Source organism: Periplaneta americana, chromosome 14, assembly GCF_040183065.1.
Source record: "Periplaneta americana isolate PAMFEO1 chromosome 14, P.americana_PAMFEO1_priV1, whole genome shotgun sequence".
Classification (NCBI taxonomy): Eukaryota; Metazoa; Arthropoda; class Insecta; order Blattodea; family Blattidae; genus Periplaneta; species Periplaneta americana.
Window position 1 is genome coordinate 107,709,461 of NC_091130.1, and position 15,848 is coordinate 107,725,308.

At 34.9% G+C, this 15,848-nt stretch overlaps 1 protein-coding gene across 1 annotated transcript; it reads right to left on the bottom strand.

Moving 5' to 3' along the window:
• Positions 1-508: 508 nt before the first annotated feature.
• LOC138713630 (myb/SANT-like DNA-binding domain-containing protein 3) lies at positions 509-11,929 on the bottom strand. The gene is made up of 2 exons (XM_069845877.1): positions 11,359-11,929; positions 509-1,071 (listed from the first exon to the last, which is right to left on the bottom strand). The coding sequence occupies exons 1-2, from the start codon at positions 11,798-11,800 to the stop codon at positions 794-796; spliced, it is 720 nt and encodes a 239-aa protein (XP_069701978.1). The 5' UTR covers positions 11,801-11,929; the 3' UTR covers positions 509-793.
• Between the last annotated feature and the right edge of the window lie 3,919 nt (positions 11,930-15,848).

The following is a 15,848-nucleotide window of genomic DNA, read 5'->3' on the forward strand; positions in this document are numbered from 1 at the left end:
TACTGGAATTGACTGTACAGGTTTAAAATGTTACTACGTCACATGCTGTGTTTCAGACATCTACCATCACATCTCGAATTTTTTTTCGTTAATAATGGTAGTATTAGATTTATGTGCTTGGGACTCCTGTGACGTGTCAGCATGACAGTGAGCCTCCTTGACCTAACACAGGACAAAACATCACATTCAGTTATGTAAGTCACATTTTCTGTTTGTTTGTTAGAGTCTGATGTTTTGCTCTTTTGACAATTTCAACCATGCACACTGAATAGATATGTGACAGCACTCCTATCAGCATTATGCTAGGTCTCCATCTACGACAATGAAGAACATTCCATTAAAAGAGACAAACATCCATGCCCTGGGTGGGATCTAAACCCATGGCCATGGTTTCCACACAGTATTTTCGCTGCACGTATTTATTGCATATACTGCAGCTGGCAATCCAGTCTTTACCTGGTGATATAAAATTAGGAATAAGACACAATTTAATAAGTAAAAAAGTAAATTTACTTTGATAGTTACATCGTAATTTAATATATGAATTTGCATATGCAAATAAAATGCTGACATTTCAAACAAATGCTATAACACATTATGACTGTCAGCTGTAAATACGTACATATTCATTACATTGCAGCAAGTCTCACAAATTTCAGGTATGTGACCACAATAAATGAAAGATAATCGTTTTTCACACGTCACTAATTAAATCTTGACAATCCTTAAAGATTGTAATACGATCTTAATGTTCCAAAGATCTTCTATATAGAAATAATATTTTAGGAGTCAGTCATGATTCTCCATTAGATGTATTATCAAGCATTGCAATTTTTCGTTTATAATATTCTAGCTTAGCTTCTTCCACTTTCAGTTCCAGTTCATATTTCTTTGCTTTCATTTCCAAGTCCATATTAATTAAACTGATTTCTTTAGTCAAAAGTAGTCTTCGTAATTTAGCTAAATTGGCATTCTTTCTTCTAGGTTCTTGATGGCTTGATTCCACATAGTCTTGTACTGGTACAGAGTACGATTCTGACTTATAATGTCCTGTTGTACCATCACTGGAGCCTGTAAAATAAATAAATAGATAAATAAAAGATATACACATTTTTCTTAGTTTACATTATTATACTTTGTTGAACTTCCATGAGATCTGTATAGAAGGAAAAACAATATCCATACAAAAATCCTGTCGAATTGATGTTAGTTTCGAGATTTTACATTTTTAAATTTTCTATACTTAGCCTATAAGCAGGGCTACGATTTTTATGACCTATAAATCATGAAAAAATGTCCTAAAAACAATGCATTTATGAACTAAAAATCTTTCAAAAATGCCCTAAAAACTGATCTTACATAATTGGCTTAGTAGGAATATTAATATTTATACTAGTACCAACATTCAAGTTTATTTAATTTTACATAATTTTTCTAAGTAGAACACTTTAATTAATTATTTTACCTGATGCAGTTCCATGTAGTCCACCACAAGGCCACTCTTATCCGGAACTAGCAGGTATAGAGGAGTCTATATTGAAGGGGTGGTTGGACTGATCCATTATATGGGGTTGTACTATGTTAAAATGACAATATTTGTGTAGAAAAATGATTAAAATAATATACAAATAATGGGTATTAATTGAAAAAATATCAAAGGAAATAAATAATATTTTACATTAGTAATGGGGATTTATGGCCAATATTAAATGAAAATACCCCAAAAATGACCGAATAAAACAAAAAATGCTCTTATGAGTTGTAAGAGGTAAAAAATGCAAAAAAAAAATGCTCTAACAAATATGTTTTAAAACACTCCATTTGTCACATAAAATATAAATACTAGAGCAGCAATGTTTCTGGCTTACTAAAAAAAAGATGCAATTTCATCAAAATCCTAGTCCTACTTACAAGTCATGTAAATAGCTACACATTGGATGAGTTCTGTAGCCTAACGGATAAGGTGCTAGACTAATAATCGTGATGTTACTGGATTGAGTACAATTCTTTCCTCTCTTTTTGTTTTCATCTGAGCTTCTTGTTATTTTCTTTCATTGTATTATTTTATGGATGATAATAATTTTTGTCACCTTTTTATCCTTGTATTTATTTATTTCATCTCATCATCATCATCATCATCATCATCATCATAACACTTTTCATGGATTTGGACCAAATGGTTGATCGTTTTGGTCTCAGTTGTCCAGTAGTCATTTCAATGGTCGTCCCCGACAGCTTGTTTCCCAAGGTTGGTAATTTTTCATTATTCTTGGGAGACAATGTCGTGGTATCCGTTAGATGTGTTCAAATCAGTTATTTTTGTATTTTATCCTGCACTGATATAAATTTTAGTTAATTTAAAATTTCTTCATTAGTTTTATAATCTAACAAAATATATTGCGCAGTTTTTCTCGTGAACTTCATTTCAGCTGCTCTAATTTATTTACTTTATCTTCGAAATATCATGGAAAGATGATATCCTGTGAGTACATGCAAACTTCAATAGCATCCTAACCTTATTCTAATAAGAATTCTTAAAATATAAGAACAGAAAAGTGCAAAAACATTTGTTGATACGTGTATGAAATGAAATCTGAAATATTATAGAGCAAAGAATAATGTAACACTATTATAGAAAGACATTTTTATTTTGCATTTTACCAATTAACTTCTTATCTTTTTGTATTTTACCTATATTTCACATTGATAATATCCAAATTCTTCACTTAACAAATATTACTTTCTATATTTTGCTAATTGATACATATTACAGGGAATATCTTTTAACTGTCCCGGAGAGTTGGAATTTCCCTGTCGCAACCACAGAGCAAATGTCTCCTGCTATGCATGCACTAGCTATTTGTCTGGCAGGCAAGCAATGTACAGTTATTTGTACTTACCCAGCTCATATTTTATGCTCAAAATGTCCCCCATTGACTGCTACACATTGCAGACACCTTCTTATAAAATTATTATTAACTTTCACAAGTTCAGCAGCACTGATTGACTCCATTTCAACTCTTATATAGTCTGTTATGATCATTTATTGAACCTGTTTTTCTTTTTTTTTTCTTTTTAGCTAGGTTTTTTGTTTTTACATAAGGTACAGGTCTGTTTGGAAATTTCTGTCGGAACTTGCATTGCGTTCTTGCACAAGATTTTCTGTATTTTATGTCAGTATTATATATATATATATATATATATATATATATATATATATATATATACATATATACACACACACATGCTCACTTAATGAAAATGGCATTGTAACTAAACACTTCATACACTAATCACTAACTTCACACAAATAATTAAACACAGCTCAGAAACTAAAGAGCAATGGAGTAAGCAACCACTCTGTATGGCAGCCAGTCTAGCACTGAGACCGTGAACTGCGTCATCAGTATGTTAGTTACAAGGTCGCCTGTGAGTGGGAAGCAGGAACTCTTCAGGACAGTTAAAAGATTTCCCTGTATAAAAACATGAAAAACACTAATTTTGTCTACAAACAGAGCATCTTATAAATGCATTTGATTCACAATCACATTTCGATTGCTGAATGTCGAAAAAAAAAACTTTCTTTCTGGAATAAGCTTTGACGTGAACCATGTACATTAGACCATATCATTAAAACATGCAGCAGGCAATTGATGAATGGGAGAATGGATTTTTATTGCATCTTTCCTTGTAACCAGCTGGCATTACTTAGTAGCTCTTCCATGGAGTACTATATTTTTTAACGAAATTCTTAACTTGCCGAAAGAAATGTGTGTCATATGGTTATATGGGATGCAATGAGAAGGGATAATTTCAACAGCAGCATTGCAATTGCCATCATCATCTGTGAAAACAGAATTGAAATGTGTGAAGTCTGTCTGACCTACCCATGTGACAAATCTTGGCTCTTGCTGTATTGTTAAACCACAGGTTTGACAAACATTTCGGAATGATTTCATCATACTCATTGACTCTGTAAAAGTTTCTTCTATAATAAGGTTGCCAGATTTTTGTCACAATTTCCGGAGACAAGTATCGACATAAGCAAAATACTACTTGAAATTTTTATTAGTTTACTGTTCACTTATACCGTTTTTACACATTTTAAAGAATACTCATTGCATTTACACATTAAAATATTCATTCTACTTAACTACTAGTTAAAGTAGCCTAGTGGTATTTTTCAGAAGTGAGAATTTTTTAAGCAGATCTTCTCTTGATTCCAATTCTGCAGCAAATTCTTGACAGGTCATGTTGAAGTTGGTTATGATAGCAAACATGACTCAAACAGTTTTTAAACTCATTCTGGATTTTTGGGATGTCCACACATGTTCATTGCAGAAAAAATAAACTCTCTCCACTGAAGCGTTGATTTCAGGAAGACACATGGATAGTTGAATCAACTCCTGGACTTGCGCATAGGGAATAATTTTCTCAGAGAAAAATTAAAAAATGTCACTCCATTTTGAGCAAAGAGTAGCATTTTCTTCATTCCACTTTGCTATTTTCTCTTAAGTTACATATTTCATCAAGCAAGAAATCTTATCACATAAATTATCTTCATCAGATCGAGTCCACCTAAATTTGAACGAAAATAATGGACAGTGTCGTCAAATTTCTCTCTTGCTAGACGAGATCTCAGCAATATGCATCTTGTGAATGAATTCACCAAGCACTGAGATATTCAACAGCATTTTCATTCATTCATATTGTTCTGCCCAAGGACAAGTCTTTCACTGCAAACCCAGCATTCTCCAGTCTTTCCTATTTTCTGCCTTCCTCTTTGTCTCCTCATATGATCCATAATCTTAATGTCCACGAACTCTTTTCCCTTCACCATTCCTTCCAGTGCACCCTTCAGTAGGCAGTTCCTTCTCAACCAGTGACCCAGCCAATTCCTTTTCCTCTTTATGATCAGTTTCAGCATCATTCTTTCTTCATCCACTCTTTCCAACATAGCTTCGTTTCTTACTATGTCTGTCCATTTCACACGCTCCATCCTTCTCCATATTCACATTTGCATTTTCATAAAATTGTAAAAATCAACACTGAAAATCCGGGATATTCAGGGCAAAGCAAAATTCGGGACTGTTCCTGGGAAATGGGGACATCTAGTGAACTTATTCTATAAACATATATGTTGCTGCGAGATTTCTTTGATGCTGATATCATATTGCAGTTTAACCAATGACGAATTTGTGCTGGCCTGTCAAACAGGGTTACGTGAGCAGGATTATACATCTAATTCATAACTCATTTGTTCTCTTAGTGCCAATAATTGTCATCAGGAAGATGTGATAACTCCGTGTTCAACTGCACACTGTACATAAAACAATAATAATGTCAAATCTGTGCCAATTGGTTACAATGGAAGCATGAAAAAAAAAAAGAAGAGAATAAAAGGTGATTATAAGAATGCACTGGCTACAGGTAGAATTGATCCACAAACCTCATACCTGTAAGTCCAGCACCTTATCCACTAGATTACTATGGTTCCTTCTGTAACGACATGACATAGAATAAAATTGAAAAATTAAAATCTCGAAAATTAACGCCCATTCAACAAAGTTTTCGAGTGGATATTGTTTTCTCAACTATCTAGATTGATTTTATGAAAGTTCAAAATCAGTGTCCGGAACACTGCGGACTCGCCTTGTTATTATCTATAGTGGGAGTATTTTAATTTTATAAATGCTGATGACATCCCAATGGATATACATTTTCAATGTCCTCATAATGGAAAGGTATGTCAGTATACAGAGTTCATTCATATCTATTAAATAAATAATAATCTGTGTCTAACCTCAGCAACCCAAAAAATGGGGAAATAAGGATAGTAGTATGTAATTATGGATGTGGTAAGAGTTTTGTAGAGGATGACAACATATTCTGAGGCAACTACATTCATGTCATAAAACATGTTTTTTTCTTCTCTAGTTTCAGACATATAATCTATTTAATTCATTTATCAAATCTTACTGTCTCTTTCCAGGGAACATCCTTCAGAATATGTATTATGTGTCTTTCTCATGTTAAATTTTACCGTTCCTGGTCAATATGTTTCAGCCTGTTATGGACCATCTTCAGAACTGGTTGTTGCTGGTCTTGGCGCCTTTTGTTTGTTTCCTGTGTGTGTGTTTGTGCAGTGTAATGTGGAGTCAAAGAGTGTGTGTGTTGAGAATTTCATTTGGATGTGTTTTTGTGTGTCTACATATTTCGTATTGTTCTAGTGTGTTTAGTTTCTGGCTTTTTGGTTGTATATATAGAATTTCCATGTCTGTGCTTATGCCTCTGTAGGTGTGGTTAGCATTTGTGACATGGAAATTCTACATATACAGCCAAAAAGCCAGAAACTAAACACACTAGAACAATACGAAATATATACACACACAAAATCACAACCAAATAAAATTCTCAATACACAACTCAATTTCAGAACACACACACTATTTGACTCCAAATTACACTACACAAACACAACCTACAGGAAACACAAACAAAAGACCAGCACCAACCAGTTCTGAAGATGGCCATAACAAGCTGAAACATGTTAACCAGATACAGTAAAATTTAACACGAGAAAGACATACAATACATATTCTGTGTGATATAATGTTAAAAGTTGTGTAATCAAGATGTATAATTATCTTTCTTTCAGAGACTTTTAAAGATATATGTAATAATTCTGTTGGGTACCACGTGGAATAAGTGATTAATTCATTGCTGCCTCTACCTCACATCCCAGTCTTTATTAGGTATTATTTTTGATTATCATACATGGTTTTTTCTTAATATGTTCATTTCTGTGTGATCCCAAGAATTGTCTCAAATGTATCTGTTCATTTCTGCAGTGTAAATTGGGACAGATTTTACAACTGACTGATATATTTAGTATTATTTATAGATATGTCATATTAATTCACAGATCATTCGAAAATTAGTGGCAACACTGCTAATATTCAGCTGCCCTAGTAGTGACTAACATAAGCTGGTAGTATGAAACGGAGTGGTGTTATTTGTAAATTACAGGTAATAATCTCATTTATACTATGTATGCACAGGTTGCAATATTGAGACTTATCTGCAACGCCCTAATAACAAGAGAATGAAGAGAAGTGTAGGACCCTTTAAAACTATGTTTATTGTTTATTATTATGAAGTCCACACCTAAGGAATAATGGTTAGTGCATCTGGCCGCGAAACCAGGTGGCCAGGGTTCGATTCCCGGTCAGAGCAAATTACCTGGTTGAGGTTTTTTCTGGGGTTCCCCCTCAACCCAATATGAGCAAATGCTAGGTAACTTTCGGTGCTAGATCCCAGACTCATCTCACTGGCATTAACACCTTCATCTCATTCAGATGCTAAATAACCTACAATATTGTTAAAGTGTCGTAAAATAACCTACTAAAAAAATTATTATGAAGGTGTATTAATCACTCATTCTGTTTCAATTGAAATGAGTGTGGATGCTGCATATTACATTCACTTTTTGGAACATAATTTACGACCAGCAATGTGCCGAACATTCCAAAATTTCTTGAATACTCATCCCACTGCATTTCATTATGGTGCTCGTTGTCTTGTGACTGCCCAAGTGATGAATCTACTTAACAAGTGAAATTAAAAAATTCTAGATCATCCACTGTATTCTCTGGAAATGAGTTTCTGCAACTACAAACTTTTGACTAATATGCTTTTGGCCACTATGTTTTAGAAATAGACATGTCATTATAATATTTGCAGAGCAGTCAATTAGAAATTTAGAACAAAGTGATGCTGTGGATGTAATCCGTTGCCTTCCAGAGATGTGATTAATGGATAAAAGATACAGGAGGAAGTTACTTCAAAGAATTGTAATTGTGTCTGTTGAGAATAAACAAGTTTTTGTTCTTAATTAAAATGTTGCCCAATTTTCGAATCATCCACGTATATGTAGTGCTGCACATGTTATATTTGGAAAGACAGGATATTGTGACACTTGACCACAGTACTAGCCATAAAGTGAGTCAATGTTTTTATCACTGGTAGTAGCATGTCATAAACAATTGCATAGTTGGTAAGGTTGGGGACTAGGAAAAGACGTACCGTATTTTCTCGAATACCCCGCGCAATTTTTTTTTTTTTCAGAAATATCAACAAATACGGGTGTGCAGCTTATTCGAAATGAAGTTAGCAACATTGCCCGATTTTCCTCCTGTGCAATTCCTAAGGTGGTAGCGCATGCCATTATCTTCCTGCATGAGTATTTCCATTGTTAACATTGTTAAATGGCGTTTGGATTAGCAGTACATGTGTCAGAATCACGTTCAAGTGTGATAAATTGATAAGTGTAACTTATAGCTTGTGTGTCTTGTATTTTAATTTTGAAAATAAGTACCATTAAAGGTATGAGACTGCGATCTTTACTTGCAGCGAGTCTGATTAGTGTAATATATTACTAATCAAAAATGTATTCAATGGAGAGAGAAAGAAACTGGCCACCCTATCCCATTATGTTTCGGCTTAGTTGCCTCAAAAGTCATGTCTCATTGGTGTCACTTATGAGGTTCAAACCTATCTTTTGACAGATGACTAAACAACAACTTGCAGCAAAAAACTTGAAATTATTATTAAAGAAGCGGAAGAACATGGAAATCGTGATGCATGCTATTAATGTTGCAGCATATCATGTAAATGGCCAATTAAGCAAGACAACTGACATGAGTGCAGTGCTTGTACATAGGATGGGTTTGAAATGAGTCTTGCTCCAGAATAAAATTTATTTATTTATTGTTAACTAACTGAATTTGTGTTTAATTGTTTATAATTTGTCGTGAATACATTTGTTGATAGTTTTATTTTGGTAATTTGTGTTTTTTTAGGAGTAAAACAGCCATTATTTTAGTTACAGGTAGCCTGCTGTATAATAACAAAGGATGTGAAATTTACATGAAGCCATTTATTGCATCATGTTAAAACCATATAATTACAAGGTTATTCAAAAGTCAATTCGTACTTTAAAACTATATTGTTGTTGTTTAGTTAACTGTCCGAAGACCGATCTGGAACCCACGAGTGATACCAACAAGGCATTACTCATGAGGCTACTAGGCAAAGAGACAATATTGTACGGTGGTCAGTTCCTTTCCCCCTCCATTGCATACATTGCTGACTAGATACATATACACTCAACCAGATGTTAAAAGCTTTATTAAAGCTATAATATTTAAGAGGAGGGAAAAACAAAAACACCATTGCGTTAGGTAAACTTTGGGGTTTATTTTACAACTATAAAACAATGTAAATATGTCCACCATTCCCTTGTTCAACAATCATCATTCTTTCTGTGACATCACACACAACATTTTGCAGAAAATGTGTTGGAATATTCGTCATTTCTTGCAAAACTGCATCCTTCAGTCGCTGTACTCGTTCTTTGATGTAATCCTAGAACCAGAAGTTAGCAGAATTAAGATCTGGCGATCATGGAGCCAGATTATTCGAAAGTGTCCGCTCATGACAATCACCAAAAGTATCTCTGATTACTTGTTATGCAAGTGATAAGCAGATAAGATTTGATTTTTATTTCTGCTAGGAGAGATTCAAATTGCTCATTGGCTAGACTATATCTGACTGAGGTTCTGGCTATACATCTATTATCAGGAAGTACATCTCCTTTGATGATAACTACAGCATGTGTCAGAGGAAGAACAATTGTTCCATACATCTTAAGTCTGATTAGTGTAATATGTTACTAGTCAGCAATGTATGCAATGGAGAGGGAAAGGAATTGGCCATCCTACCCCATTATCTCCTGGCTTAGTTGCCTCAGTGAATTTCAGGGTACATAATTGGTAAACATAAAGTTGTCACGATTAATTTAAATTATTAATATGAGAGTTATTTAAGTTTCCCCCGATTTCTTCACAACAGTTTGCTTGAGAATCACTGCTTCAGATTCTTAAACGAGGTATGTGTTAGAAACCAGTGCAATAGACAAGATAAAATTCCAACATTTCATTGTGTGGATATATTTCTGATGCTAGCTACTTATGGAAATAAAAACTTATTTTATAATTTAGGCCTATAAATAAACATTAATTTGAATATGCGGTAATTGTTCAGCAAAGCCACATTGTATTTTGGTCCATGAAAAGTACTAGTTTTTTAAGGATACTCACCCCTGTCACTTCGTAGCAATGCCATATGGTATTGTATGGCATTGCTAAGAAGTGGCAGTGATATGCTGAGCATTTAATCGAACTTACCTTCAAACAGAACTACTAATTTGAAAACCACACGCAAATCCAATTTCCTTCCTACCCCACTTCCAAATTGCAACATAAAATCTATTAAGAATTCTCCACAAAATCCGAATTAGATCCCAATTGCCGTAAAATGTTGGAATTTACCAATTTTAAGAAACTTAGTTTAAAACATTTCATGGTATAATTCTCCAGAAAAACTATACTGAAGTAGGCACAATCTTTCTTTTTAGCTTCACTGACTTCTGTGAGATGTAGGCCTATATAATAATAAATAGGCCTAGCTAATGTGGGTTTAGCCGTCACAGCTGAACTAGCGCTGAGGTAGTTCCCTTACTTCCCTTACACACCTTACATATACGAATCTGTGACAGGTTAGGTTTCATTAGTTCAGGATTTCGTTATTCCTTGCACATACGATCAACTACATCTCTACAACAAAATCTTTTATAAATTCAACGATTTTTACTTCTGCAATCACCGGAACAATCACAGAGCTATTTCACCGCAGTCACAAATACTTTCAACATAAAGCACTGTATATTCTAAAGCACTGTTGTAGCCCTCTCTCCCTTTCTTAACAATGTAACACACTCGAGAGGATCAGGACGCAATACTTGGGAACTTGGATCACATTCCTATAGTAATTCGTCCTGGATTTCTTGCATGTTATGTTGTAATTGGTAGGGTAGCAATGACGATTCTCAGAACTACACTGGAGGGGGCTACAAACAATGCATTAGAATATGTAAAAAATATTTGTGGCTGCTAACTAAAACCACATGTTTATCACTATATACATCTCTGCCGAAGCCAGTTAAAAAACAATTGTACCGTCTTCAGCGTAGCTTTTCTTGAGAATTACCCATTCCATTTTCTCTCTGAATAGTAACATTCTCTGGGCAGGAAATGTTGAAAGCCCTTGTCCGGATAAACTATAGTTTACGGTTTCCTCTCTGCCTTGTGCACACAAAATAAACTGTTGGCACCGAAAAGTGCCTTTTCCTAAGCGTGATGATGCGCATTCGACAAACACAGATAATCTTTTAAGATAAACTGGCACTGAGGAAACCATACACTAAAGTTTTCCTCCCTCCCATGTATTTCTTCTTACCTTGAGTACCATGTAAATGAGTTGATGAATTAGAATCTAAGTCACTTGGGACAAGAACTTGAGCTCTTAATGCAACTATTGGATCTATACCAGGTTTAACAGGTTTTGTTTCTTCTCCACAAACTTCCTTTCTAATTCTTCTCTTTAAATTTTCATAGCACATCTTCAATTGTCGAGAAGTTCTAACAGGTTCGGCTAATACTATTTCATTAAACTCTTGTGCTATGCCTTCCCACACCTTTTCCCGTTCTTGAACACTTACTTTGTCAGTCTTTTTACATTCAATGATGTCCTGATATTTTTCTATAATATGTATTAAAATGTTTTTCTCTTGAGAAGAAAAATTACTACACCTTAGTCTCTTTTTACTGTCTACATCGTTTCCGGGAGAATACGATCTATGACTATCTTCCATTTCCAATGTGCCCAACTTGTATGCCATATTATTTTGTAAACAAATGTTGCATTGATATTCAGCTGTTTGGGCAGATCCAACTTGAAAAATTCCAGTGTGACCAACCTAGGGATTCCACTCTGAGAAACATCCGAGAAATCTCGTCGAAAACCACTGATTAATCATAAGGCTAGTAACGGGACATAATTTCATTCTTATCATATACAGACAAATATATCAAGATAAACGTTCCCGTTTTTCGTTTTCCTTCACCATACCGTCATGAACGCTTTGCATAGAGTAACTAAAAAATTCTAACTCTATGACGTTTTGCAGCGAGAAACTGTCGTCTGCTAGAGCACTCAGTGCTGGCAATCTCAGTATCGCCAACTTCAGCGATAAGTCGCTAGATCTAGCGGTTTAAAATAAATGAAAGCGCACTAATGTGCATTACTGTGGTGGGTTATCTACTGTTCCCTACTATATATACTATATAGTCTGTCAGGGATCGTGTTCTTTTAGTGCAAATCGAGAAGTGGTATCGTTTGGCTTCTGGAAAGGAAGGTCCACACTAGAAGCCATTGAAAACCTAATGAGAGATATAGTAGATGCCCAGAAGCCCCCGAAAGGAAAAAATTTGGTTAAACGTGCGTTGAGCGGATTCCGCCGATTTTGGAATAGACACCGACGCACTTAGGTTAGGTTAGGTTAGTTTAGGCTTTTATTATCCCGTCAAGATGAAGGTGAAAGCGATTGAGTGTGATTTTTTGTTTTCTATGTTGACAGTTCAAGTACGTCGGTGTCTATTCCAAAATCGGCGGAATCCGCTCAACGCTCGTTTCACCGAAAATTTTACACCGTTTATAGACTATAAGAAAGCTTTTGACCTCATCGACAGGGGAATCCTGGTCAAAAAACTAGAGCAAATGATGGGAGAAAATGACTATATCACAATACTCATCAATAGTATCCTAGCAGAAAATAAAATCAAAATAAACGACACAGTGGCAACATCCAAAGAAATAACACAGACAAATGGGATGCTGCAAGGAGACATCCTAGGCCCTCTCCTTTTCAATATTGCCTCATCAGACATGTAGATGCACTAGAAGACCACCAATCACGCTCTACATATATGCCGATGACATGATACTGGGGTCAAAGGAATCCCCACAAACTACAAAAAGCTTTAAATAAACTTTCAAGCTGGGCAGGTATAACAGCTTAGAAATAAATGAAAATAAAACTGTGCAAATCATTTTCAGAAAAGGAGGCAAAATAGCAGAAAAAGAACACATCATGCTTGACAGAAAGAAGTTACAAATTGTGAACTACTTTAAGTATCTAGGCGTGACTTTAAACCACCGGCACATCTTTCCATATGCACACAAGAGAAAGAGCAGTTGCTGCGACAAAAGCAGTATGTGACATCACACACTACAGAACTTATTCCTGGGAACCACAATGGCCTTATTCAGAGCAAAAATTCTACCAATCCTGGCTTATGGAATAGCAATAGCCTGGACACATCTCTCCAAAAAGGCCCTAGAAATCATAGAAGCAACAAAGGCAAGATTCCTAAAGAAAACTCTAGGCCTATCTATACACACACCATCGCGCCTAGTATACGAGCTTGCAAGGGAAACCTTTCTCATCGAGGATCTATGCTCACAACTACTACTGCCATCAACAGAAAAATCAGAAGAAGTTCTACACGATCGACAGAGAAAGAGAGACGAAATCTGGGAGGACTTCTACTCCACAGATGCCATGGTCGATCGCAGTTGGACAAGACCAAACCAGGAATTATGCAGCGCCCTAACAAGATTGTCGGTACATGGTTTCCACCACAAGCTGTGTATCAAGTAAGGATACCATGAGCCAGCGGACAATTGTATGTGTGCAACCTGTGCGAGAGATCTAGCGGTTTTGAAGAGGTGTTTAACGACAAAAATTACAAAACAACGACCAATGACTTTTGTTGGAGTTTTTATTAATAACTTGGCGACAAAATGACTTTTATGTTTTCTGTCATTTGAACTTTTTTTTAATAAGATGTATTTGGAAACGTTAATTTTCGTAAATAATAATAATAATAATAATAATAATAATAATAATAATAATAATAATACATTACTATCGTATCAAAAAGAGTCTCATCAAATGACAAAAATGAAAGTATTTAGCTATCTTAATGGCACTATAAAAAGATGTTTAAAAAATAAAGCAAGAAAAGACACAATATTAAAGTTTTATAAAGTAATGCCAGTGCCAAAATTATTGTATGGGAGCGAAACTTGGATCTTGAAAGAGAAAATAAAAGTAAACTTGAAGCAAATGAAATGAAAGTTTTAAGAGCAGTTGCTGGTTATAAGAAAATAGACCATAAAAGTGAAGATATAAGAAAGGAATTAGATATATATAATCTGAATGATAAAACCAAGTGGATAAGCCATGTACAAAGAATGAACATAGAGAGACTACCATTTCATTTTAAGAATTATAAATTGGTAGGGAAAAGAAATATAGGAAGATCCAAAAAACGGTGGCATGAACAAGATATGTAGATTGCTATAGACAATAATGTCTAATGCGTGCAGAAAGAAGAAGAAGAAGAAGAAAACATTACTAATTTTGTATTTTGACATTTTGGTTAACATACATACATTCATTCAGTATTCTGCCCAAGGGCAGGTCTTTCACTGCAAATCCAGCTTTCTCCAATCTTTCCTATTTTCTGCCTTCCTCTTTGGTTAATATTATGGTAGAGAAAATATTTTTCTTGGTACAATTTAAAACTTTAGTCCCTTCAGACGAGGCCACTTTTAGTGGCGCTGCGAACGCGCGTTAGTAACACTTCGAACACGCATCAGTAGCGCTGCTGACAGACGACTGTTGGGCCACCAATTTCCTACACCGTCACGACAGTGTACAAAAAATATGTCACGATAGAATAATATAGCATGATGATGATGATGATGATGATGATGATGATGATGATGATGATGATGATAATAATAATAATAATAATAATAATAATAATAATAATAATAATAATAATAATAATAATAATATAACCATGGACTACTAAATTGCTGGACTAGTGCGAATTACAGATATATTATTTATGTAGTAAAATCCCCTTTATGTTACGTTAAAATAAAATATGCATCTAAAATAATGTACCGGTAATAAATAAAATATTAACAAAGAGATGAAAAATTAACTGATCTCAGGTTCGAACTTGGGTTCAATTACACCACGGCCTTTGACTTTGCCATTACCCTACAGACACCTATTTCTAGTATATTGGTTGAATTACTCGTACGTGCTATGATTGGTTTCATGTTTGGTGGCTATTATATTTAATTTTGAATTCTTAAAATGCAAACAAAAATATGTTTTATGCCATATCGTTCATCATTTGGGTAATTTTAAATTAATATTTTTTATCATCCTGATGTAAATCATCAACCAAGGTATGGAATAGTCCTCGATTCAGTCTTTCAAACTAATGGATGAACCCAGACTCTTCTATTTTTACGTCTACTCTTTCTCCGCATGAGCAAATTGCCAAAAGTATACCTCCTTCTACATCCATGTAGAGCAAATTGCCAAAAGTGTACCTCCTTCTACATCCATGAAGATTGAAAAATTCTCTACAAAAATTTAGCAGCGCCACTAACACGCGTTCACAGTGCCACTAAAAGTGGCATAGTCTGAAGGGACCCTTACAAGAACAACCCTGCACAACATATGACATTTTGGGTGAAGTCTCGCATTATCTTTCCTCTGGTGAATTCTTGGCATTGTTAAATGGTTCAGTATTTCACCCACGAAAGTAAATGTTTGGGTTGAGGTGTATCAGTACAAATATTCTGCTGGAGACAAGCTAATAGCATGTTTGCTACGGCTATACTTCTTTTTTCCTATTCGAATGCTGAGGTAGAATGTCTGTTCAGCCAGTGTAACTTAGTGAAACCAAAACTACGCAACAGAATTCATATCAAAACAGTTAGTGCTATACTAGTGGTCGTCAGCATTCGCTGAAATGGGTAACGGGTAAGGAGTGCATCGGAATATGCTCCATGGGGCA